The 26,997-nt window shown below is 33.7% G+C and overlaps 2 protein-coding genes and 1 long non-coding RNA gene across 3 annotated transcripts; 1 reads left to right on the top strand and 2 right to left on the bottom strand.

The window, feature by feature from the left end:
- Positions 1 to 5,398: 5,398 nt before the first annotated feature.
- Positions 5,399 to 7,423, bottom strand: LOC148195768 (uncharacterized). Its single transcript, XM_088094051.1, has one exon. It carries the CDS (start codon positions 7,421 to 7,423, stop codon positions 5,759 to 5,761), a length of 1,665 nt encoding a protein of 554 aa, XP_087950177.1. The 3' UTR covers positions 5,399 to 5,758.
- Positions 7,424 to 9,293: 1,870 nt separating this feature from the next.
- Positions 9,294 to 13,027, bottom strand: LOC124831246 (beta-carotene isomerase D27). Its single transcript, XM_047305172.2, has 6 exons — positions 12,533 to 13,027; positions 10,392 to 10,484; positions 10,182 to 10,243; positions 9,884 to 9,990; positions 9,626 to 9,721; positions 9,294 to 9,552 (listed from the first exon to the last, which is right to left on the bottom strand). Exons 1-6 carry the CDS (start codon positions 12,917 to 12,919, stop codon positions 9,503 to 9,505), a joined length of 795 nt encoding a protein of 264 aa, XP_047161128.1. The 5' UTR covers positions 12,920 to 13,027; the 3' UTR covers positions 9,294 to 9,502.
- Positions 13,028 to 23,560: 10,533 nt separating this feature from the next.
- Positions 23,561 to 26,347, top strand: LOC148195767 (uncharacterized). Its single transcript, XR_015780659.1, has 2 exons — positions 23,561 to 24,045; positions 26,051 to 26,347. It is a non-coding gene; the product is annotated as an uncharacterized LOC148195767 (long non-coding RNA).
- Positions 26,348 to 26,997: the final 650 nt, after the last annotated feature.

The raw sequence follows: 26,997 nt of genomic DNA, 5'->3' as shown, positions 1-26,997 counted from the left end.
GCAGATAAGAATTTCGAAAATGCAATTTTTGTATGTTTCATATTGTCATATTTTAGAATGAGAGTCCTTAAATTTGATACGCTGTCGTTGAAGCTATCAAATTAATACTAATTTTCAAGGCAACTTCAGTATTGCCAAGTAGTATTCAAGAAAGTGGATTGGGTTAAAGTAACTATGAGTCGTCTTCCAGTGAATACATAATTGCTTTTCAATATTTGACTCTTATGAATGTTATGCAATGCTCAAGAATATAAGTGAGAAACTATGCTAATGAAGTTAATGTATGAAGAATGTTTGAAGAACAAATAGGAAACTTAGAAACAATTATGATGAAATAGACTAATTCCACTCCTTTTCCAAGATAGATTCATCATCGGTTATCCACATATCATTGTTCAATTGATTATTGTTCAAAGTTTCAAATTAATTAAGTACATTCTTAATTAATTTCAAGGCGATCATGTAGTTAACCAAAGTAGATTCTCAATCAAATACAAGACCTTTCTAGATTATTCACAATGAATTCAACCAAAGTACATTCTCAATCAAATTCTATTGTGTTTAATCATGTCTATTCTTAAATCTCCTAACCAAATTAAAAGTTAATTAATCAAAGTAAATTCTCAATTAATTATAGTTGAAATTATTACCACCAATCAAAGTACATTCTCAATTGATAGCAAAAACTCGTTTAATCATATGAAAGTTCCTAAATTCAATCAAAGTAGATTCTCAATTAAACCTAGAAACCTTTGAACTCATATGATTAATATCCATGTAGATTCAAACACCTTATGATGCAAAATCATTGCTTTTAATATGATTGAGAGATGAAAGACATAGAAGAAGAAGAACTCAAATCAATCATAAAAAGAAACAAATTCATTAATTCAACTTAACCTCAGAATCTATAATGAAATTACAGTGGAATAGCCCTATAAGCTTAGCCCTCCATGAATGGAGTGAAACACATGATGAAATAAAATGAGAGGAGTGATGGATGATGGCTTTCTAGTGGAGGAGTCTGAGAGAATGAATGAGTTCTCTTTTCTACCTCCCATGGGTCTCTTTATATAGGACTTTATTGGACTTGGACTCTGAATATTTTGTTGATAAAATCTTTTATCTTATATCTTCCAAATAACTAAAAGATTTAGATAATTATAAAATTAGTTTGAAGATATTTTTTGTTGATATTCCTAAATCAAATTAATTCAACAACTGAATTTTCTCTTTTAGCCTTTCTGAATTTTCTAAAATTGCACATAAGCCCTGAAACTTCTTCTATCTGCGCTTTAACCTCTTTTGAAATTTCTGATATTACTCATTGCCCCCTGTTTGACTAACTTTGACCAGACTTAAGAAGTGTTGACCAGCTTTGACCATATTTGACTAGATTTGACTTAGCATGAACGCACCAATGAGGGCCTGCCATGTGGCAGTCCTTTTCCTCCCAAATTAGGGTTTTGAAATTGGGGGAAAGGAAGCTCTTGCCCCGCTGTGAGAGAATTCGCTTCTGCCCGCGCCGCTATGGAGAGGATTCGCGTTTTTCTCTACAGGATCGCGATAGGGTTTTTCTGTGTTCCCTTAATTTTCCTTTGTAGACTTGAATCGCGATCTGGGTGGCCGTTGATGGTAAGAAGATGATGCGTTGAAGCTTAACGACAACGCGGAGGAGGGTTTCTAATTCGCGAGCAACACCGCGACAAACTCACGATTTTGGTTCGTCAAACGCGGCGATGAATTTAGGTTGTTACTTTCTGCATTTCAGGTCGATGCGATTCTAATTTTGATTGTGGAAAAGACTTGCGATTTTGGCTCACTAAGATTATGGATGCGTTTGTGGAGATTGCGAATCGAAGTGACCATGGATGGTGGTTTCATGGTGGAGATGGAAGTCGAGGAAGATGCTAAAGATGATGATAGAGGACTCACGACTTTGGCGTTCCGGTGAAGACGTTTCATGGTGGCGGCGTTAGGGTTCGGCAGTGCTAGGATGGACGTTACGGCGGCTTTGCAGTGTAGATTAGGGTTAAGGGGCGACAAGGTTGGTGGTGATGGAATTAGGGTTTCTGTGTAGAAGGCAAGGCTGGCAAGGCAAGGCTGGCGTGGCAAGAGGGATGAGATAATGAGGTGGCGGCTTGTGGTTGGACAGATCTTTATGAGATGGATATCCACATGGAGTAATCTGAATAAATTTGGCTTATTAGTGTAGGAGGGGTGTATAGGGAATTAGGGGGTGTAGGAGAAAAAACTTAGTGTTTGGGCTTGGTTTTCTTGGGCCTGTTTCAGAATTAGGAGTGTATGTTTGTAAAAACAAGGGTACATTCAACCCCTTTTATTGAATAAACTAATTTCCTTTTTAATAATTCTGATTTTGGACCTTGAATTGCAATTTGGACCAATAAAGCTTATATTTCCAGTTGCACAAATAAATATTAAAACATCCAAGAATACTTTATGCACTAAAACTCACTTTTTACGTCTCTTTAATTCACAAATCCGATAAATCAAATCCGCACAAATTTACTTGAAATCAATCATTTAAGCACAAGAATCTCATAAAAAAATTTAATTTTAAAGCATAAATGTGGGCATAAATATGCACTCTTCAAGTCCCAATCTAATTTATAGAGATCTCACTCAAGGATACCTCCCAAAATTCTTTGTCAACTAATTAACGTGTTATAATCAATTATCCAATTATGGTAATTGATTATGCATTTAATGAATGCACAACAATAAAATACTTGCTTAAAAATTATCATAATTGTTCATGATAATCAGTTATGGCAAGTCATAATTGATTATTGATAATCGATTATCTTGAGTGTAAAATGAGGTTTTCTGATTCAAAACGAATTTTAATACAACCTAAGATAAACAATATATAGAATCAAAGATAAACCACATCTTATACATAAATCTACTAAATTACAAAAGTTTTAACACAAGACAAGTCTTCATGAAGATCTTCTTGCAATAAGAGCACTTGAGACTTGACTTTGAGACATCATCAAAACTTCTTCTCTTTAGCTTTATGCTAACAAACAGTTTCGTTGAGTTTTAATTACATGAACATCTAAGAAGAGTTTTGAAGAATTAGGGATAAAATTTGGGTTTTACACATCAAGATTCTATCAAGAAACTGGGTTGAATTGTTCTGATTGGATCTACACTACTAGAGTGTACTTAGAAGATCAATTTTATCATCTACAATCTGAGGATTGCATTCTTGTGCTGGTGTGTCAGGGGAGAGAGCCGTGTGTGTTCTCATTGAGAGCCTGGATTATTCTCAAGGTGTTAAGAGAGCTATGATTGTTCTCTGTTTGGTAAGAGTGTGAGGGTGTTCACCTCTTGTTAGCTATAGTGATTTTGAGTGGGGTGAGAAGTACATTGAGAGGGGATATCTTTGTATTCTTGTAACTTTATCATTATAATGGAATCCCTTAAACTCAGATTGTTGAAGGAAGACTGGATGTAGACTTGGCCGAACTAGTATAAATTGCTTGTGTTACTCTTTCTCTATCCTTTTCTCTTTTACTGTTGATTCATCATTCTTGTCTTTATTGCTTTCAAGAAAACTAAAGATTTTGCAAAGCTTTTGAAAAGATCAATTTTTTAAAGCAAAATCCAATTCACCCCTCTTGGTTTGAGATATAAGACATCTCTTTTATAACAGAAATGCCCGATCTAGGCATGATGAAATATTTTCTAGGTCTGGAGGTGAATCAAAGCTCAACAGGGATTTTTGTGTCTCAAAAGAGGTATGTTGAAGATATATACTAAAAAAGACAGTGATGATGAAGTGCAATTCGGTTTCCACTCCAATGGAATCTGGCACGAAGCTATCAAAAAATGGAGAAAGGGATCATGTTGATGCAAACAAATATCGAAGCTTGATTGAGAGTCTCAGGTACTTAACAAACACGAGGCCAAACCTTATGCTTAGCATAGGAGTCACAAGTCGTTTTATGGAGGAGTCAAGGTATTCTCTGTTAGAATCGCAGCAACGGAATTATTAGCATGGAACAAACCAAGAGGGGGGGGGGGTGAATTGGTTATATACTTTTATTGTGCCTTTTATTATTTTTCTCTTAATTTTTCTTACTGGGCGAATGATTAAATATAAATGACAGAGTAAGGGAAAGAGAAAAATTACACAGGTGATTTTATCCTGGTTCAGATCACTAGGATCCTACGTCCAGTCGCTTATCTCAAACAAGATAAACCTTTTTTCACTAACACAAGACACTTACAAATATTAGTCACAAAGAAAAACAATTTGTAAGAGTTTAGAAATACCACCTCTCTTGAAACCACAAGAGATGAACTTACACTTCCTTTGAATCTTCACAAAGGATGACCACCTCCTTCGAATGTTTCACGAAGGATGATTCTCTTCCAGGCACTTCCTCGGACACACCAAGGATGAACAAGCTATTCCTCTATCACCGTAGAAGCACTTTAGGACTTTGCAGACAAGAGTTTCCTTAGCTTCAACAATCTCATAGAGTTCTCAAAGAGTTCAGAGATCTTTTGCACAAGGGAAGAGTTATTTTTGAGATAAAGAGTGAGCCATTTTATAGACTCAGCCTAATACCCTTCCATTCTTCGAAAACGGGCCATCTAACGCATTTAATCGATTAACATAAATATTAATCGATTAATAATGAGTACAACGGCTAGTTTTTCAAATCTGAAACCCCCAACGGCTAGTGTTAATTGATTATTCTCAGAAATAATCGATTAACTAAATAAATCAAATATAAATTACAAGAATCAACCCTAATACATATTTGAGCACTATTACATCAACTTTGATTATTATAAAAGCTTTATAAAATACAGAGATCTTCAATTTGTCTTTATGGATCTTGACTTGTGCAAATCTGTTCATCATCAAAACTTCATCTTTGATTTTTGCTAACATTCTCCCCCTTTTTGATGATGATCAAAAACTCCTTTGATTTAAAGCTTTTAGTAATAATCTGGATAAAACACAACTTATGGAAGAAAAAGTGCATTAGTGAATAAACACAAATAAGCAAATAAGCTTAAATAAGCTTTAAACACTTTCTCCCCCTTTTTGATCATAATTAAAAAGGTGTGTTTGATGTTCTCCCCCTAAGATAATACTCCCCCTTAATAAAAGCATGTATGCATATGAGCTAAAAATATTTCAAATTTAAAGATTCATTCAAACATACACAATAGGATATTTAAAGTAAATAATTTTAGGATGAAGAACTTATAAAACATTGTTTAAACATACATTGAACTATATAAGATAGGAATTTTAAAGCATACAAAAATATGGATAGTTTTTCAAAAATGCAAAACTGGAACGCATTTAAAAATTCACCCCTTTAGATATGCCTCCAACTTCGTAATGATAATCCTCTAGGTTGTTTCCACATTTTGTTTAGATCTTCATCTTGAGGATTGTCATCATTCTTCGCTTCATTTGTTGTCTTCTACAAATCTTCATCATTGCCTGCATCTAATTCAACTGACTCAAGAGGTTTTGCCTCAAGGTCTACAATTTCATCAAAGACAACATGCACACATTCTTCTATTTCAAATGTTTTCCGATTGAAAACTATATATTCTTTGTATATTAGAAGATATCCAAAAAAAATAGTTTCATCGGCCTTGGAATAAAATTTTCTTAAATTTTGTTTTAAAGAAATTCTAAATATTAAACAATAGGTACCCAACTACTTGTATGGGTCCTTTGGGTTAGATTTAGAAAAAATCATTTTACAACCCAAACATATCTACCACTTGGAATACCATAATGCTTAATTTTACATTTATTTGAAGTATGACCCTTTTTCATACAATAAAAGCATGATACAAAGTTTGTGTTCCTATAAGTTGTTCCTTTTTCTACCCATGTTCTACGGGTTCTATTATTATGTTTATTTTTAATTTTACGAACATACTTATTTTTAACAACCTTATTTTCGTTATTTTTACTACATTCTCCTAAGGTTGTGTGTTCTAGTAGTTTCTTAAAATTTTCACAAGAAGCACATTCATCACTACTAGTAAATTTACCCTTTTCAAAAAATAAAACTTTATTTTTCAAATCTTTATTTTCTTCAAAAATATTTTCAAAATTTAATTTTAAATTTTTATTTTCTTCAAGAATATTTTCAAAGTCTGATTTCAAATTTTTATTTTCTTCAGAAATATTTTCAAAATTTAATTTTAAATTTTTGAAATCCTTTTTCAATTTCTTATGAGCTTTATCTAATTTTTCAGATTCTACTATTAAAGCAGCATAAGTTTCATGCAATTCATCTTCACTAATTTGACTATAATTATCAGAATCGCTAGATGTACTTACTTGGCTTCCAGCGTCGTCGTTCACCACTAAACAAATGTTTGCTTCTTCATCAGATTCGCTCAAATCGGAAATTGTTTCATTGTCGTCTTCCCATGCAATGTAGGCCTTCTTTTTCTTGAAGAATCTTTTCTCCTTTTTGTCTTCACCCTTCTTTTGATTTGGGCAGTCTGCTTTTAGATTCCCCTTTTCTCCACAGCCGTAGCATCGGTAATTTGAGGAAGATACTTGATTATCTTTCTTTTCGTATCTAAATCTTCCTTTACCTTTAGACTTCATGAACCTGTTTAATCTTTTGATCACAAGACTTAAATTTTCCTCTTCGTCTGAGTCTTCATCTTCCGATTTACCTTTGCTTGTTTCAACCTCTGACTTTAATGCCAAACTCTTCTTGTTGTTTTTGGCTTTTGCTTCTTCTTCATCAAGTCTTCCAAGATCTAGTTCATGTTCCCTCAACTTTCCAAAGAGTGCCGCCATAGTCATGGTGTTGAGGTTTTGTGACTCCGAGATTGCAGTCACCTTTGGTTGCCACGACCTGTCTAAAGACTTCAAGATTTTAATGTTAAGTTCATCAGTGTCAAATGACTTACCCAGTCCAATGAGATGATTGACAATGTTGGTGAAGCGTTTTTGAACGTCTGAAATTGTTTCTCCTTGCTTCATCCGGAACATTTCATACTCTTGGATTAAGGAGTTCTTCCTTGCCCTCTTTACATCATCTGTTCCTTCATGCGTCACTCTGAGTACGTCCCACATTTCTTGAGCAGTTTTGCAGACAGAGACCCTGTAGAACTCATCAACAGTCAATGCTGATGCAATGATATTCCGGGCTTTTACGTCATTCTGAAATCTTTTCTTTTCTTCAATGGTCCATTGACCACGGGGCTTTGGTTCCTGTGCATGGTTAGTAGGAACAGAAGAGCCAGATGCAATAACATCCCAAATTTCACAATCAATAGATTCAATAAATATTTGCATTCTTACCTTCCAGAATGCATAGTTCTCACCTGTGAATAGTGGGGGTCTATTGATTGATGCACCCTCTGCAAAGGTTTGATGTGATCCTGCCATTTGAATGACTATCAAAGCAAGCTCTGATGCCAATTGTTAGAATCGCTGCAACAGAATTATTAGCGTGGAACAAACCAAGAGGGGGGGTGAATTGGTTATATACTTTTATTGTGCCTTTTATTATTTTTCTCTTAATTTTTCTTACTGGGCGAATGATTAAATATAAATGACAGAGTAAGGAAAAGAGAAAAATTACACAGGTGATTTTATCCTGGTTCAGATCACTAGGATCCTACGTCCAGTCGCTTATCTCAAACAAGATAAACCTTTTTTCACTAACACAAAACACTTACAAATATTAGTCACAAAGAAAAACAATTTGTAAGAGTTTAGAAATACCACCTCTCTTGAAACCACAAGAGATGAACTTACACTTCCTTTGAATCTTCACAAAGGATGACCACCTCCTTCGAATGTTTCACGAAGGATGATTCTCTTCCAGGCACTTCCTCGGACACACCAAGGATGAACAAGCTATTCCTCTATCACCGTAGAAGCACTTTAGGACTTGGCAGACAAGAGTTTCCTTAGCTTCAACAATCTCACAGAGTTCTCAAAGAGTTCAGAGATCTTTTGCACAAGGGAAGAGTTATTTTTGAGATAAAGAGTGAGCCATTTTATAGACTCAGCCTAATACCCTTCCATTCTTCGAAAACGGGCCATCTAACGCATTTAATCGATTAACATAAATATTAATCGATTAATAATGAGTACAACGGCTAGTTTTTCAAATCTGAAACCCCCAACGGCTAGTGTTAATTGATTATTCTCAGAAATAATCGATTAACTAAATAAATCAAATATAAATTACAAGAATCAACCCTAATACATATTTGAGCACTATTACATCAACTTTGATTATTATAAAAGCTTTATAAAATACAGAGATCTTCAATTTGTCTTTATGGATCTTGACTTGTGCAAATCTGTTCATCATCAAAACTTCATCTTTGATTTTTGCTAACATTCTCATTGAAAAGCATTGAAGCGGATACTATGTAAAGGGAACTATGTCTCTCCGATTATGGTATACTAAGTCGGACAACTACCGACTTAGTAAGTATTTAGACAACGACTGGTGTGGAGATGTGAATGATCGAAATAGCACAGTATGCTATGTCTTCGTTATGGGAGATACAACATTCACTTGGCTCTCAAGGAAGCAACCTATAGTTGCACTACCCACGTGTGAGGCTGAGTATGTGGCAACATCTTGGAGTGTCTTGCATTCAATATGGTTGAGAAACATATTGAAGAATTTGGAGATAATGCAAGAGGAAAAGGTGTTAATCCGATTAGACAATAGATTAACAATCGACTTGGCAAAGAACCCAATCAACCATGAGAGAAGCAAACATATTGACGTCTGTTTCCATTTTATTCAGACAAAGATGAAGAAAGGAAGCGTGAAACTTGAACATGTAAAGAGCAAGAAGCAAATAAGTGATATATTCACAAAGGCATTATCTACAACGTCATTTCAGAAATTAAGAAAGTTGATCGGGATGAAAGAAGAAAAAATTTGAGTTTATGGGTGGTTTTGTCAAATAAACTTAAATTAAGAAAAAAGTGTTTATGTAATTTTTCTTTGTTTTTATTTTAAATTGAAGAGTTGCAAGAGGTTAGGTTGATTTACGGTTTAGTTTTTATTTTGTTAGGATAAAAAATCTGGTTTGATACCAATATAGCTTTTCTTTTTTGTTGCAATTTCAGTTTCTATTCCAAAAGATTATGGGGGGTTTTTGTTAATGAATGTAAGCGCAATATCCATAGCAAAAAAATATTTTGTGCGTGAAGTTTTTTTTAACAAAAATAACCACGTTGTTTATGTGAAAAAGAAGAAAATAACATGTAGTTTTGGCCAACAATGTTGTGCAATCTAGCAATAGTGATATTTAACAGTATAATTACAAATTTACATGCAGTATATTGTGTAGACAATATCCTCCCGTATGTGAATGTAAACGCCTAAGACGTGATGAAGCGAAATTTTGTAGACAGGTAGCTCCTCAAGTAAACATAGAAGCTAACTAGACCCTAATTCTGCTGTGAAAAATTAAATCGGAATGAAGTGCCTTCTCATGCCTGTAGTTTAGGACACACAATAGAACTTGATTTTGCCATAGAACCTGTAAGTGTTATTACCTAGTTAGAATACAGAAGGCATATTTGATTCATTGGACACCTGGGAATCATACTTACATATATCCTCATAGCATGGTTGTTTTGACACAGGGTCATCTTCAAATGTGGGTGGGGCTTGACCATATACCATATCACAACTCATGTCTTCAAAATCTGAGATTAATTTCAGTTACGCGTGGTTAAAACCATCTGGCTTAATTTTTGAATTAAAAGAGAATGATCCAATCATTTATTTGGGTAAATCATATATATATATATATATATGTAATCAAGGTGGACTTTAATATTTAGTTAGTAATGAAGGCAAGAACATACTAGGAGTCATCGTTAAGGGAAGTCCAAATTCATTAGTGAAAAAATCTTGTGTAGGAATCTTGCACATATTGACACACATTCCAACGCAGCCACTATTCTCCAGGTACCTTCACATGCAAGAATAAAGAAACAATGGAGAGATAGTGAAATTGTTTCAACGGACTATTGCAAGTTTTAGTCATTTTGAATAATTTCTATTTTTCACGTTTCAAACATACACAGTATAAACATGATCGAATTGAAATAGAGATGACTTTTACGCATACGTTGAATCACCAATCTAAGACATCAAATCTACCTGCACTTCTTTATATGTACTCCACTCTTTTGCTTCACTCCATTTACCTCTACTTCCACAACCTAGTACATCTCAACAATCTAAAATATTAAGGACAATATTATGCAATATAGCAGAAAATACATTACAACAACATAAAAGGTAAACAATCGATAACCCCATTAATATCTCAGCCCATTTACAATTATTAGACAAAGTTTTTTATTTTACCTCGGATGGGCCAACCAACCAGTCGAAGAAAGGAACGGTCAATGCAGCATTAAACTCGGCAGCCCATTTTGTCGGCGGAAATAATTTCCTAAACTGCAAGAGCATAGGCAAAAGCGTTAAAAGTGTATTGATTGCGGTAGAATGATGGGATTTTTGTTCATGTGGTGAGAGATTATATATATATATATATATATTAGTGACATTGAGGTTTGTTCTTTTTGGTGAATTTGGGATGGATGATTTGGGGAAGATGATTTGAATGAATTTGAGGGTAATTTTTTAGTTGTTTTTTTGAGTGGATTTGTGGGTAATTGAGAATGGATGTAGAAGTAAAGTTTCTGAGAATTAGTGTAAGATTTGATTGAAGTGATAGATTTAAAAAATTTGTTTAATTGGTAAAAATTTAAGGTTACCAAAATGCCCCTAGTAATATAAAATGTTATTTGTTAATGTTATATTTAATTGTAAAAATGTTTATAAAAAGTAAAAAATTAAAAATAATAATTAAAATTAATTTTTTAAAAGTAAAAAATTATAATTTAGTAAAATGAATTTATTAAAAAAATTATAATTTTTAGAAGTAAAATAAATTTAGAAAAAAAGTTATAATGCTTAGAAGTAATTTGCAATGCTTAGAAGTAATTTGCAAACAACATCTATTACAACATCAATTTCTGCATTAATTTGCAATCAACACACACGAATCTTCGTTGTTGATAACAGAAGCACCAATCAAAAACTTCTAATTAAACAATGCAATACGGTCCAATTTAGGGGCCTCAAAATCAGGGGTTGATTAGGTTTAGGGTTTGGTTAACAAAAGTTTTGGTTTATTAGAACCTTAATGAGAGTGTAAATTATTGCTTTATGAGAAACCCAGATTTCTGTTCAATTTGATTAAGAATGGGCATCAATCCATGGACCCAATTAAGGGTCCAGCTCTCATTCCTTTGGAAGGGGGTCACGCTCTTAGTGGCTCATTTTGCTCTTTTTCCTTGTCCTCAAACGCGCACGGTAGAAGCGAAGCTTCTTTCCTTCTCTTCTCTCTTTCTCGCAAGCAGTAGTGAGAATGCAGTGATGGAGGAGAGAGACACGACAAGGTTGCGGCGAGATGCGACGAGGTTGCGGCGAGATGCGACGAGGTTGCGGCGGAGGCGCAACGATGACGGAGTGACGGTGTGACGAGGTCGTGACGACTACGCGAGGACGTTGGCCGTTCGGATTCGCGGTGCAAGTTTTCTTCTCCTTCATCTTCCTCTGTTTTTCGTTTGAGTTTAGGGATTTTCTTCTCAAAATCACCACTGCATCCCTGTAATACTCATCCACCGGAAAAACCCCCCAGATATGGTCTGCGACATGTCGTACCCTCCCACCACCCAGAACTCCCTTCCCTCCCTACCAACAAACCCCACACACCCAGCCCGAAACCCGGGGAGCGGAACCATCGCCATCCACCATACAGAGCATATGAGTCTTTGTGTACTAAATTTAGGGTTTAGGGTTTAGCGCAAATCCTCGCAAATCAGCGAGATCACTTCAACATGCGAATGCAATCACTATGGTTGTTGGTTGAGAAGCACTTTAGAAGAAAAATCCTATATATTGTTTATAAACTAAAAAAAATACTTTTTTGTATCGATTATAACTAGAATAGAGTCATCTCACATATTAAAAAATTGTGACTGTATCAATTTCAATACTGGTTATAGTTTCAACGAGTATAATTTCTTTTTATTACAAAAGTATCATCGCCCCTACTTTTTTATAACTATTCTAATCTCAACCTGTACATAAAATCTAGTATTATTTACAAAATTATTATTATATCACCTTTTATACGTGATGAATTAGGACTAGTAATATATCGCTATAAAAACATTCTTCATACCAATGGATGTCACATACTGTTGTTTTAACAATATAAAGAGTCACTTTAAACAAGTCATATTACTAATTTCTCATAAAAAATATATTAGAGAGGCTTTATTGATATCATTTTTAATTTAATATTTTAAAGTAATGAATTTATGGATTTTTTTATATCGTATTTGACCTTGTGATTTCATTAACTCACTTTATAATTTTTCATCATAGAAAAACAAATTGAGTTTAAAAATGAAAAACTGAAAAATGTGATGGACCTGGGCAGGCGCACCTGGAGGAAGCATAGAGAGGAGAACTTCTCGAACGACTTGCTGCTGCTGGATACGAGACCTGCGCTGCATTACCCTTCTTGATACATCAACGAAACTCTCATAGTCATACCCCCAATCCCACCAACCCTTCTTGGCTGTGCCTTTTCCTCCGCCTGCTGGATCAGCATATTTCTCCATCTTACGCGCAAACAGACTCATGAAGGCCTTCTCGAAGATGCCGTCCTTGTAGCGAGTCTTTTGTCCTAGAGGAGCTGGTTCACCAGATGGCTCTGCTATCCCACACCGAATCCGCCGGATGACTCCACCACGCAATGATGGGAGTTGGGGTTGGAGAGGACTTGGCTTCACACTCACCAAGCTCATACTGACCATCTTTTCCCACTCCCGCTTTCTTAATCCACGCTCTGCTTTTTTCTTCCTCTTGATGAATACATATACTATGCCGAATCTGAAAATACTTAAGCCGTCCAAACAGACATCGCGTTGGAGCTGTTTGTTGAGCACCACACGTTCCTTTTCATTATCCTTTAATTTCTGCTTAGATTACAATTTTTTTTTTCTCCCTATCTGCCTTCGGTCAATAGAAGTTAAATATTTTAAAAAGCCCAAATGCCCAAAATTGTGAAAGGAAAATAATACTTTGACGAAGAATACTTTCCCATCGTCGAAAAAGATACTCTAATTTTACCACCAACTTTTTAATAATATAATATATATTAAGATTTTAAGCTAGAAAATAAAATAAATATAATTAAAATATTATTATATGTGAACTTTTTTTGTTTGAAGGGGTCAAAATAACACTAGCCTTGATTTCTTTTTCCGAAGTGATTAGTTAGTAAATAACAAAATGAAACTCTAAATATAAAACTTCCTTTTGTCTAAGTTGAAGGAGTGAAACTTTTCCTTTTTGCCGAAACTTTGTAATTTAGAGTTGTAAGATTAAATCAAGATCTATGAGGTAGTCCTAATTCTCGTTTAGGAAAACTTTTTGGAGCTTTCATCCTGTACTTCCAAGGTTTCACCTTACGTCTTCAAATTTTTCCAAAATTTCCATTATAATTTTAACATATTTTATCATTTTTTTTATTGAAATTAAGATTTTAAAATTATATAAATATTTTAATTAATAAAATTATTTGTTTGTAATTATTTAATATTTATTTAACATTTTAAAATTATTTATTTCATACTAATAACAATACTGATAATTAATTATATTGGGATGATGATATAATAATACTTTGAAAAGAAAAAAAAGTAAGACTAAAATAATAAAAATTGAAGTAAAGGAGAGAAAGTACATATAGAATCTCAAGCGTAAAAATCAAATAAAAACTAAAGTAAACATCGGATATCAATTTAAAATACGCATGATATTCTAAAGGTTCTACGTAACATTCGATGTCTTTATCGAATTTTGAGATCGATTGAGGTCTTTTGAATTTTGAGATTCGATTGAGGGTCTTTCGAATTTTGATATCCGATCATTATATTTAATTAAGTTTTTATGAAATTTCGAAATTCAATTAAGACATGAGAGTTTTGGATTTATAAAATGTGTTGATATTACAGACTTTGTGTATGCAGCTTAACGATCTAAGAGCTCATAAACGAGAGTAAATATTTTATATTATTATTTTTATTTATTTTTTTCTAAGTATGATAGTAAAATATATATTTTGAAAGTGAATCCATCAACATAAAGCATAGTTGAAATATATATATATATATATATATATATATATATATATGATTAAAAACTTACAAGAGTAGAAAAATGAGAAACTAATAAACTATATGCATATTGAACAATTGAATTAATAATCACTAGTATAAAAAATACATATAATCTTTAAGTATTCATTCTAATAATAATAAATTTAATGAATATTAAAAAAATATACATTATAAACTACTTAATATTGTAAATAATTTATTGTTAATTTTAATAAAAATTCATTAAGAAAAGTAAGATATTACTCAAATATGTATATATGAGAAATATTATATATATATATATATATATATTATATAAGAAATATTTTATAAAAAATTAAAATAAATTACGAGTTAATTTCATTTTTTATTGTATTTAAAATGAACTTTTTTTCTAAAAAAAGTTCATGGATTGACCTTGGTCTACATGGCTTTTGTATGTATTCTGGCCTTGTGAACTTTTTTTATAGGGTTTTTTTTGCACTAGTACAAAAATCACATATAACGTCACGCGTTCAACGTCTCATAACAGAACAACCAACGGTAATAATGACGGGTGACATTGTTGTAAATAAATTCAATCGATCTACGTCGTCTTGGAACACAACTCGTCCTTTAAAATGAATTAATCATGACCAACACCAGCTCGACTTAAAACAATGACCTTAGTAATCACATAACGTCAACTTAGGAAACAATAGATGTTCAACTCAAAATAAATAAAAACTAAATAGTGGTTTGCTTCGCACAGTTGTACTCCCATCCACATATGATGTCAACCATAACAAAAATTGACGTTTTATATGACAACCAACAGTTATTTTTTTAGTTTTCTTTTAAATCAACCCACAAAACGTCGCATTGACAAGGCTTCGACGTTTTATTGACCAGCCAGAAGCCAAAGGGTCAATCCCTTTTTTATTATATTTTTCTTTTTTCCTTAATTGACCAACCATCGAACTCTTTGGGGTTTCGATGTGTTATTTGCCAGCAGTTATTCTTTTTATTTTTTCTTTTAAACCAACCCACAAAACACCAAATTACCGGGGGCTTCAACGTTTTATTATGCGCATGAAGCCAAAGGGTCACTCCAAAACACCTCAAGTTCTTTTGGACTTCGACGTGATGGGGATTAGAGTAGTTGGGCACATTAATTCTAGCTCCTAGCAATTATTTTTTTTTCTTTTAAACCAATCCATAAAACCTCCATTTTCTATAAATACAGTTTCGGAGCCTTGGATAACCTCTACACCTCCATTTATAAAATTTCTCGTAACAACTCCCTGTGTTAACTTTTTTCTTTGGGTTTCTATTAGCTCCTTCAAGGTCACAAAAGTGAGTCATTTATTTATGGTTTGATTCTTTGTCGTGTTCAAAATCTTGAAGGAATGATAGAAACCCAAAGAAAAAAGTTGATAGATTTGGATTTCGCACCCTTTCAAAATGCTATATCTTTCATTCATAAAATTTCTCTTAACAATCTGTTAACTTATTATGTATTTCTTTGTTTTTTTGTTTTCATTTATAAACATACGTTCTGTAAAAATGGATTTCTTTTAGAAACCCTTCAAGGTGTTTTACGTCGAGTTCTTACAAAATTCGACGTTGTTATTGTTGGTTTAAAAGAAAAAGAATTAAAAAGGGAGTAACTCTTTGGGTCCTAGCTAACAAATATTACATCGAATCAACAAAAGTAATTGACATATTATTGGTGGTTTAAAAGAATAAAAGAATTAAAAAGGAAGTAACTCTTTGGCTTCTGGTTGACAAATAATACATCGAATCCCAATCGAATTCGACATACTATTGGTAGAGTTTCTTTTCCAAATTTGCAAGTCTTCTTCTCCTTAGTTTGTTTGACTAACCATTTTGTATATAGGTTTTATAAGAATGAATTTGTTAGAAATCAATTTTGTGTTCATAGGGACATGACTTAGGGTTGAGTTTACCATTTCTATTTTGTTGGCTACTATCTTAAGTAATATCAAAGTTGTTACATTTTAGTAGTATTAATTTGATCACATCAATGACAACGTTATCACTTGCCTAAGCCTTCGATGTGTAACAAAGCCAATTGTTAAGACCTCAGCAAGTGTATCGAATCGTATCAAGTAATAAATATGGACCAAGTATTGTTTCCCAAGAGACTCACGACCTGAACAGTTATATGATTTCTTGATTAAATATGACTTGAGAATAAAATCTTTTGGTTTAAAATGCAGAAAATAAACATGAATGCAAGTGTTGATCAATTGATAATAAGAATGCACAAGTGATTGGTTTGTAAAATATGGAATGATTATGTTGTTGGGGGTTCGACTTATCCTATCCACTCTCATGTATTTATGAATTCATCTTCTTCATTAATGTTAATGCCACTTTCTAATTTACTTTAAACCCGATGTCTCGGTGAAGAAAGTCTATCCTTAATTACTCGTTTACAATGTCTTATCTCCCTAGCAATTAATTCTACATTATAAACGCACAGAAGCTTAAAGGCAACCAACCCTTATATCCCTATGTCTAGGCAATAATGCTTTTGGGAGAGATTTCCCAGATCTAGATTTCCCCGTATGTGTCCATATCGACAAAATCATTTATCATGCTATGAATGAGTTAAACAAAGCAAGCAAAGAGTAAACCCTAACAATTAATGAACAAAACATTTATAATAAGAATCAACTCAATACATGAGAGTTTCAAAGGATTACATCATTTTCCCAACAACAATTGAAGTTTAGTTCACCATAGACATGGTGAAACTAGATGAATAAAGGAAAATAATGAGATAGAAAAACCCTAGAAGTTGAAGATAGGAGCTTCCTCCTCCAAATCCGCCTCCAAGAGAGTGTTTCTACGCCTCCTCTATCAAAATATACCAAGCCTAAGACGTCCAAATCCTTAAATAGAGCATAGAAAAAGTCCAAGCCCACGAGACTGGCGCTTAGCGCCCCAACTTAGGGCGCCCAAACGTGACTGCGAAAGCATCTGCGTTCAGCGCCCCTGGAAGGGCGCCTAGGCGTGAGTTGCGGTACTAACTGGCGCTCAGCGGCACAAAAAGGGCGCTCAGGCGCCAAGGCAAGACTTCAGCGCTGAGGGCCTCCAAAAGGGCACTCAAGCGCCACCTACGGTCCTTCTCTCTGATGATTTTTCAGCTTTTCCTGAGTTCCAGCTCCTTGATACTTCAACTCTTCTTCCAAACCATCCTAATTCCTGTTAGAACAAGGAAAACCAAGCGTAAAACTAATAATTCCACCTTCAACTCTCTTATTCTCATAATTAAAGCAAAAGCATGATTTCAAGCTAATTTCTAAGTCATAAAGGGTGTTTTTAGTATCAAAATTAAGTATCAAATAACAGTATTTTCAACCGTTATCACCTACCCAAACCGACAACCCAACATAAAGCTTGCCTAAGGCTGCACTAAGCTCACCAAGTCGACATCATAAAGCAAAGGCTATCTTTACACAACTACACTCGAACAACCTAATACAACATCTAATTCATTGGAAAACTCTACAAGTCAGCCATAGCTCAACCAAGACGACCACCCTTCATATGCTAAATCAAACTCCTGAGACTAAGGGCTTATGTACCTACCTGGGCATATAAATATACTAAAGAGCATGACTCAATGAGGTCTATAAGCCTCTTCATGTTTGGAACAACCCAAAATACGTCTATTGAGAAAATATTCACATATCATAACTAATCTCGACAATTTGATATTATGATATCATTTCAGGTAAGGTATCATTTTGTTATTATTATCTACTATGTTATTATTATCTATCTAAGGTAAGTATTATTTCAATAATATTATTCGATATCATAACATAAGTCTACTATTCATGTTAATCATATAAAAATAATTGGTATTTCATGGAAAATACTAACTCAATTCTCATACTCACTACTCTATTTCTATAAATCTTAAAACTCTATTACTAAATGTCGAAGAGTCTTTTGCAAGTGAACTTTCTCTCATATTACGTAGAAATACACGACTAAATCTTCAAATTTATTATGGTCATGTGAGTTGTCCCAAGACCGCGTTTAAGATCTTGATAAAAATATTTACATACTAATATACCTATAAAAATCTATAGATACATGATAATCCAAGGAGTATTTTAACTCAATAATCATTTTTTATTTTCATATTTATAAAATAACTTTTATTGACTTGAATAGTGCAATCTTATAAAGACTTTTCCACTTGCAACATATCAAAATTCGCATTCACTCTCAAAATCAGACTAATTCACCTTAAATTAAACCGGCTTATTCTTCGGTAAAATCAATAATCAATTTCTTTTGCACTGAATATGTAATTTCGTTTATATATTATTCCATAAAATTTGTCTCTCTCTAAAAGAATATGCACTAAGTCAGTGGCTATAGCATAACATAAATATCCTAAATAAGATAAGGGCTTTCATAATATAAATAAGACGATATTTCTATCCTTTTACGAAAAGTTCTTCTCGTCTCATTTTTTTTTAAAAAAGAGTAGGAAGTCCAAGTTTATTATTCTTTTTCCATTCTACAATTCCAATTTTTCATAGTTTTTGTCGTAATCATTTCTTTTCTTTCTATAGTCACAAGCAACAGTTTAGTTGGTTCATGTGCAAAGCATTAAACCCATGGCATATTTCGAGCTACAGTTGTTGACAATAACATCTAGAAGTATATGAATTGCTTCTATCACTTCCTAAAAATTTTAGTCACTTTCGAATTAATGAGAAGGAGTGCCCATAGACCACCTTCTGTCATGTCATTATAATCGTTTTTATCTTATTCTAAAGAGCAACGTCATCATTTTCATTATGCATGCAAGGGAATGAACTTATATAATGGATCGCGATACGTTAAGAACGTTTTTTTTTACAACTTTCTTATAACTGTCATGTGTCAACACACTATTGAAGAAGGTTAAAATGATTCTTTTATTTAAAAAAGGTAACGTGGGAAAGTGTAATCAAATTACACGAATACCAAAATACTCTTATCTTTTTCATTTAGAAAAAGAGGATTCATTCTCTCTCTACAATTCAAATTCTCCCTTCTCTCTCCACTCTTCGTTCTCTCTATAGTCCTTCGTTCTCTCTGCACTCTCAGTTCAAGGTGTGTCATTTTTCTTCTCTGTTGAAGGTTTGACCTTTCTTTGTTGAAGGTGTCTCATTTTTCTGTTGAAGGTATGTCCTTTCTTTCTTTAAGGTCTCGTTTTTGTTTTTGTAAATGAAAGGTCTCTTTTGTTTGTTCAAGGTCTCACCTTTTTGGTTTGATTCTGAAGATTGTATTGCATGAAATGGAATTGTTCGAAGAGAGCAAGGTATATGTCGTATGACCTTTAGTTTTCTCCTATCTCGTTTTGGTTTTTTCCCTTTCTTTTATTGTTAGAATTTCCTTTTATGTCTTTATACAATTGTAATTTTTGTTAAATTTCAGTTCGTTGATGATGTCAATGCATCAAGCAAAGAAATTCGTCACTCCTCTGTGAAAGCATCAACTAATACAATTGGAGAGGATTTGAAGGAACAAAAAAAACCAACACATTAAAAACAACCTTATGAAGGAATGACGATGAAAGTGTTACAAGAGTAAAGCTTGTAGATCCCCGTACATTGGATATAGTCCGGAACATGAGTGAATTTTGTATTAAGTGATTATTGGCAGTAGGAGATCAATGTAGATAAATGTAAATGTAAATGTAAATATTTTGAATGTTAATAAAGATGCAGGTTATTCCCTTTGTGATTGTCATTTTCATTTGAATTGTTGTTGGTCATTGTTGTTGATCATTCATCAGTTTTGATTTTATGAACAATTTTTATTCCATTTCAATGTCCTTCATAACCGAAATTTGCCATGTCCATTGTGGATGAAAGTCCATTTTTAGGCAAGAGATGCCTTGGTAATGGATTACATCATCCTTGTAATCGATTACTAGGATCTAAATGGCTTTTTGTACAGAAAGTTGGTGCGCACTACCCGACTATAAGAGTCTCACTCCTAGGGTAGATTTTTTGACATTAAGGAGGTTTTTTTGAATATTTTGCAATGGGTAACACGTCTTGGTAATGGTTGATGGTGGGAAGTGCTTGTAAACTGTAGTTTGCCCACTCCATTGTGGAGGAAAGACCCAATGTGGTTGTAAAATGTAGTTTGCCTACCTCATAACCGTTAAACTCACTCACCCGTCTAAAATAAGAAACATGAAACATGAAACATTAACTTGAAAGTAAACTCATTTAGGAAGCTTAGAAGAACGCTAATTTTGGGAAATTAACTGCACCTAATACAGTGGTCCAAAATTATGAGTTAATAGTCATCTCAAAGCTCTTTAAGTCTAGAGTCCAACAAAATAAGAATAAACTCATTTGGAGTTCGGTGGAGAAAGTTAAGAGCAAAACAAGCAGCAAAGGTCAGAAAAATAGAGTTGGGGAGTGTTTTTCATACAGCTGGGAGTATAGTTGAAGTTTTTGTACAAATGATCATTTTTCCTCTAGTAATCGATTACAAGACCCTTTTAATCGATTACCAGGGCAGAAAATGGTCAGAAATGCTTATGGAGCTCATTTAAATATGAAAGAACCTAAATGACATTTTTTATCAACAATTCAATGACCTAACATGTTCATTGGTGCACTAAACACTACTCATGACCATTATACTCACTCACCCATCTAAAATAACAAACATGGAACAATAACTTGAAATTAAACTCATTTAGGAAGCTTAGAAAAATGTTGTTTTTGGGAAATTAATTGCACCTAGTACAGTGGTCTAAAAACTATGAGTTAGCAATCATTTGAAAGTTCTTTGAATCTAGATTCCAACAAAATAAGAATCAACTCATGTGGAGTTCGGTGGAGAAAGTTAAAAGCAAAACAATCAACAAAGGTCAGAAAAACAGAGTTGGGGAGTGTTGTTCATACAACTGTGAAGTATAGTTGAAGTTTCTGTCAAATGACCATTTTTCCTCTGGTAATCGATTACAAGACCCTTGTAATCGATTACCAAGGCAGAAAATGGTCAGAAACGCTTATGGAGCTCATCTAACTTACATGAAAGCACCTAAATGACAATTTTTTTTCAACAATTCAATGACCTAACATGTTCGTTGTTGCACCAAACACCACTCATGACCATTAAACTCACTCACCCATCTAAAATAACAAACATGAAACAATAACTTGAAATTAAACTCATTTAGAAAGCTTAGAAAAATGTTGTTTTTGGGAAATTAATTGCACCTAGTAAAGTGGTCTAAAAATCATGAGTATGCAGTCATTTGAACACTCTTTGAGTTTAGATTCCAGCAAAACAAGAATCAACTCATTTGAAGTTCGGTGGAGAAAGTTAAGAGAAAAACAAGCAGCAAAGGTCAGAAAAACAAAGTTGGGGGGTGTTGTTCATCCAGTTGGGGAGTATAGTTGAAATTTTTGTACAAATGACCATTTTTCTTTGGTAATCGATTACAAGACCCCTGTAATCGATTACCAGGGCAGAAAATGACCAAAAATGCTTATGGAGCTCATCTAACTTATATGAAAGCACGCAAATGACATTTTTTCTCAACAAGTGTAAATTGTTGAAGTAAACACCAACCATGATTAATAAACTCAATCATTCATCACAAAAAGTGGAAAAACTCGCCCAAAAGCACAGAAAAATTATAACAAAATTGAAATTGTATCCATCAAAATTGAAATTTTATTGATATAATATTTAATAAGTACATATTATCCATCTTTTTTAATGTCATTTTCTATACTAAGAAGGTTTACAACTCTCATACAATCAAAATCTCTACACTACAACTCAACATCCTATAATAATTGTAAGTCTAACAATACTTGTTCTCTTCACACGTTGTCGTTGTATAGAATCCAATCACTTACATACTTTTGTCTAAATCCGAGCAACTCCTCCTGAAATCAACACTATCAACTTAAAGATATTACTACAACACCAAAACCATCAACACATTCATCAAGTTTTTTAACAAATGTAATGTTACTTACATTGGTGCTACCAACCTTGACATTGCGAAAAGTCGAAACCTTGAAGAAAGGACACACCTTTACTCCTTGATGGACATCAGGACAATGGGGAAGATGACGAATGTGCTTCGGTGGAGAGGACAATGAGAAAAAGTCGCCAACAAAAACAGGGAGAGACGAAGAAAGGGGAAAATATGCTTCGGTGGAGAGGAAGAGCAAGATAGAGAAACAATCCGGTGAGACTCTGGTGAAAACACAATGACATCAATGGTGGAGAAATTGATACCAATGGTGGAGAGAGAAACGACGGAGAGGGAGTGAGACCATTGAGACCAATGATGGAGAGAGATGGGCAAGGGAGAGAGAGTAAGACCGCAAATGAAAAGAAATGTTTACTTCCTAAGATGAAACCGTGAAAAGAAGAAAACCAATTTCTCTCTACCTTCCCAAAATGTCCTCAACGAACATTTCATTTTGGAAAAATAACATTTGAAATGAACCAATTGTCATCTGTCACGTCGCATTGTCAAAAAAGTTAACAAAATTTGGTACTTTATCCTTATATAATTATTTGTCATCCATCACCTTTGAAACTTCCTCTTAACTCTCTTTTATCCGAAAACAACTTCCAAGTCACGTGTTACTCCTCTCTTTCAAACTCGTGTTACTCGTGCCTAACGTAAAGCTAAAAAAGGATGTTGATAATATTTTTAGAAATAGCACTGACTCAAATCTTTTAAATTATTTGAAATTATCTTTTTCTATTCTTTTTTTTTAAATACAATTTTTTTTAAAAGAGTAGGAAGTTCAAGTTTATTATTCTTTATCCATTCTTTACAATTCCAAATTTTCATAGTTTTTCTCGTAATCATTCCTTTTTCTTTCTCTAGTCAAAAGCAACAATTTAGTTGGTTCATTTGCAAAGCATTAAACCCATGACATATTTCGAGCTACACTTGTTGACAATAACATCTAGAAGTATATACGAATTGCTTCCGTCACTTCCTAAAAATTGAGTCACTTTAGAATTAATGAGATATAGAGAACCTTCTGTCATGTCATTATAATCGGCTTTTTTCTTATTCTAAGGGGCAACACCATCATTTTCATTAGTGATGCATGCAAGGGAAATGAACTTATATAATTATCTTTTTCTTGTGATGAGTTAAAGGGTTTGTATAGAAATCCTATATTGTGTAAAATATTGATTGTTTGTCTTATACAATTTTAATGTGTTATGAGCGAAAAAGAAATACTTTAAATCTTTATTGGCATAGTGGTATAGCTGTGTATGTTGTGTGTAGTGTGAGGGGTTCTGGACTTGAACCTAGGGGAGACCAAGGCTTTTTCTCTTTTCTTCTTTTGGCCACCTTTTTTTTTATTTGGGCCAAGAGAACTCGTGAGAAGTAAGAAACTTACTAGCCTTTTTCTTGTTCCTCACCACCATTCGCGAGTTTTATCTCCCATCCCTTCCTTTTTGTTTTTCTTCTTTGATCAAGCTAACCCTAGGGCAAGGGTGGAAAGAGAGTATTGCGGTGTGAGGAATGGTGAGCATTATGGTGGCATGAGGTTAAAGGAGAGGGAAACCGTGGAGAGCTACGAAGCAAACCTCTTAGGGTTTCACTTTTGGGTTTCAGTGAGTGATAAATTGAGGGGAGAGTGGAAGGCATCGAGAGTATGAGTGGTTGAGTTAGGGAGCGAATGCGGGTTTCGGAGGGCGAGGAACGTGAAGCTCGAAACGAGTTTTCAGCGAGAGAGAGACCGAAATAGGTATGGGAAGCTAGCCCTGCTTGAATTGCAACTATTGGCTAAATGAGTATTACGTAATGATGTTTTTTCTTTTCATTTGAACATTCTGTTTGATAATTTTGGATGTCATAATTGTTGAAGAATCATGCGAATATGCTCACAGCTGTTTAAATTTCGAGAATATACTGAATGTTGTGTGTATTTTTGATATATACAGTACCTTTTTGTTTGTCTTCATGTATCAAGATAGTAGATATTATGATAAGAAAAATGGGAGTCTGCATGGACATCCTTGCTACTGTTTTTGATCTGTTAAGTATGTAATTTGGTGTTTGTGTGAGCATGTTTGTAGGCAGACAAGGGTGCTGGTTATACTCATCCTTTTTGGAATAGAACTAGGTACTCAATTGCATGTCTGATGTTTTACTACACTGAAATATTGGTACATGACTGTTTCATGACACTGGGTTATAATTTAAAAAGAAGAAGTTTGATGCTTAATTCAGTGTTGTCATGTTATAGAAATTTAGGATATGGTTGCTCATATTTAAAGTTGCTTGCTGTTAAGTGAAATACATTGACATTGTATGTTGGGTTTGTCTGGGATATATAACTGCTCTATTTTCACGAGTTTAAGGACTGAATGATTATTGTTATATTTATTTATGTGTTGAGGTCTGATTGGTGCTTATAGTTGATGTATTTAGGACAATATATTCTAGAAAAACGCTACTACTAAGACTGCTCTGTTCTGGTTTGAATTGAGTTATGTGGTTGTAATGAGTTCATGTATTTTTGGGGTTGTCATATGCTTAGACTGTCCAAATTATCTTGTTGTTATGAGAGGAATTTGTTCACTTTCCTTGATAAGCATTATTCATTCTGTTTATTCCTGAAATTGGCGTTGTGTGCATGTTGTTGGACGGTACAGGATGTTAAAGTACATTGTTGGTTAAGCATGTTATTTGACGCTATTATGCAACAGTAAGTTACCCAGTTTAGCAAGGTTTAATGGTCCTATAAGGTGAGCATTCTACTTTCCCGTGGTTGCAACCTTAGGTCTAGCAGGAGTAGCATTTTATGGTCCGTTGCAGAGGGTTTTTAGGGGCTAATTCTATAGTATTATTGTCCAATTTAGGGACCTAAAATGCCTAGTTTAGGTCCATTTAGTATACGTCTAAGATGGCTTGTGGTTCTCTGAGTTTTGTGCATTACTTGTCCTTGCTCATTTCCACCCCCAACGAGCTCTTGTCCATGCTGCTGGTCGTTGTCGCATGATGCCTTCGATACCAGCACTGCCCGTGCCCTCCACCTTTTTCTTCGCATGGAGAGATCTCCCTAACTCTACGTCCAAGTCCGATAGGAAGCATTATGAGCTGTTCTCGTCCTCCACCTTCATCATCTTCGCATGGAGAGATCTTCTCGCCTTTGCGTCCAAGTTCGATGGTAGCACCAACTTAGACTGCTACCATCGCACAAAAATCAAACTCCACTGAAATCAAACTCCACTGTCATTGGTTGTGGCTTTCCTCCATCTTTCCGTGTGTGATTGGGACTCCTTCTCCTCTTTTCTCCATCGTTGCAGACCACCGTATTAGAAAGTTGCTTAATCGTTGTAGCATCGTTGGAGGAGTTACAATTGGCTTCAATTCCTCTTCCTTCTTTCTCTTTTCTCTGTTTCTGATTTTTTGTTGTATTGTGTTCGGTGAAATTTGAGTGGAATGTGATTGAATTTATTGTTATTGTGTTGTATTTGGTTGGTTGTGAAGATGAATTAAATTGGGGTAATGATTGGTTGAAGGTGATGGGAAATGGGTTAAGGCGCGGGGAATGTTGAGTGAAGGTGAGATAGATAGAATAATATTTTCATTCTCGGTTGATTTCTATAAAATTATTGTTCCCAATTTCTTATTTATTGTGTATTGGAGCTTGGCATATAAGTGTTGTAATGATGCTTGTGTATTGGAACTTGACATATAAGAAAGATCGATTTTGTGATGGTTTATGAATATTTTTGTGTGGCTAGCCTGTTTTCTTCTCCGATGGAATCGCCTACAAGTGGAAGGGTTGCACGGGGAAGATGGTTAGTTTTCTAGAGAGTGCAAATGGAATATATGGTTGGATTTGAAATTTTGGACAGAAAATCAAGTCTGTTGGTTCACAACAGAATTAAAATTCAAGTATAAGTACGTTGCTTTTAAGTCTCTGGTTATAAAATTGTTCTAAAACAAACTTAGAAAACTCAAAATAACATTTAAAATGTATGTTTTGTACTAGTATATATTTGTGGTTATAAATAAACTTGAAATTCAATATCGTATAACTAATTAAGTATAAAACTAGATAATTAACCCATTTTTTTATATAGAATTTAGTCATAAACTTTAGACTAGTGAAAATTTTATAAAAGTGTTACTATGAATGTCACACGCTGAAACCTAAAAGAATAATGAATTTTAAAGGACACTAACTGATATGATCCACTTACAAAGGTATTAATCAGGCTACATATATATGTGTATCTTAACTACAATGTAACTGACTATATAATAAAAAATATAGAAAGTCTAGTTAACTAAATAGAATAGTCATCTAATAATAGCAATGATATGACGTTGACCATTAAATATATAGTTGGTCAAACACATTATTAGACGATTTAATAAAGATAACACAAGATGGTATAAGATATTCTTAACAAATTGAGTTTTCTTACAAATTAGTGTTGTTAGACGATACCTACTTGTAATCAACATTTAACAAATCCAAACAGAATAAACTTGCCTCTAGGAATATGTTTGGTTCTTAATACGTGATTTTAATATGCTTGATTTGTTAACGGTGAATTTATGCCATAAACTAGTTAATTTAATGTAGGAACGTATTATAATTATTACTATTATTAATGAAAATAAAAAATAAACGAAAATAAAATTAAAAAAAACTTTAATTGGTTTTGAAAACCAGTTAGTT

Source organism: Vigna umbellata, chromosome 7 (genome assembly GCF_029865625.1).
Source record: "Vigna umbellata cultivar VRB3 chromosome 7, Vumbellata_1.0, whole genome shotgun sequence".
Classification (NCBI taxonomy): domain Eukaryota; kingdom Viridiplantae; phylum Streptophyta; class Magnoliopsida; order Fabales; family Fabaceae; genus Vigna; species Vigna umbellata.
Note: the sequence above shows the minus strand (reverse complement) of the source record. Positions and strands in the feature narration are given on the sequence as shown.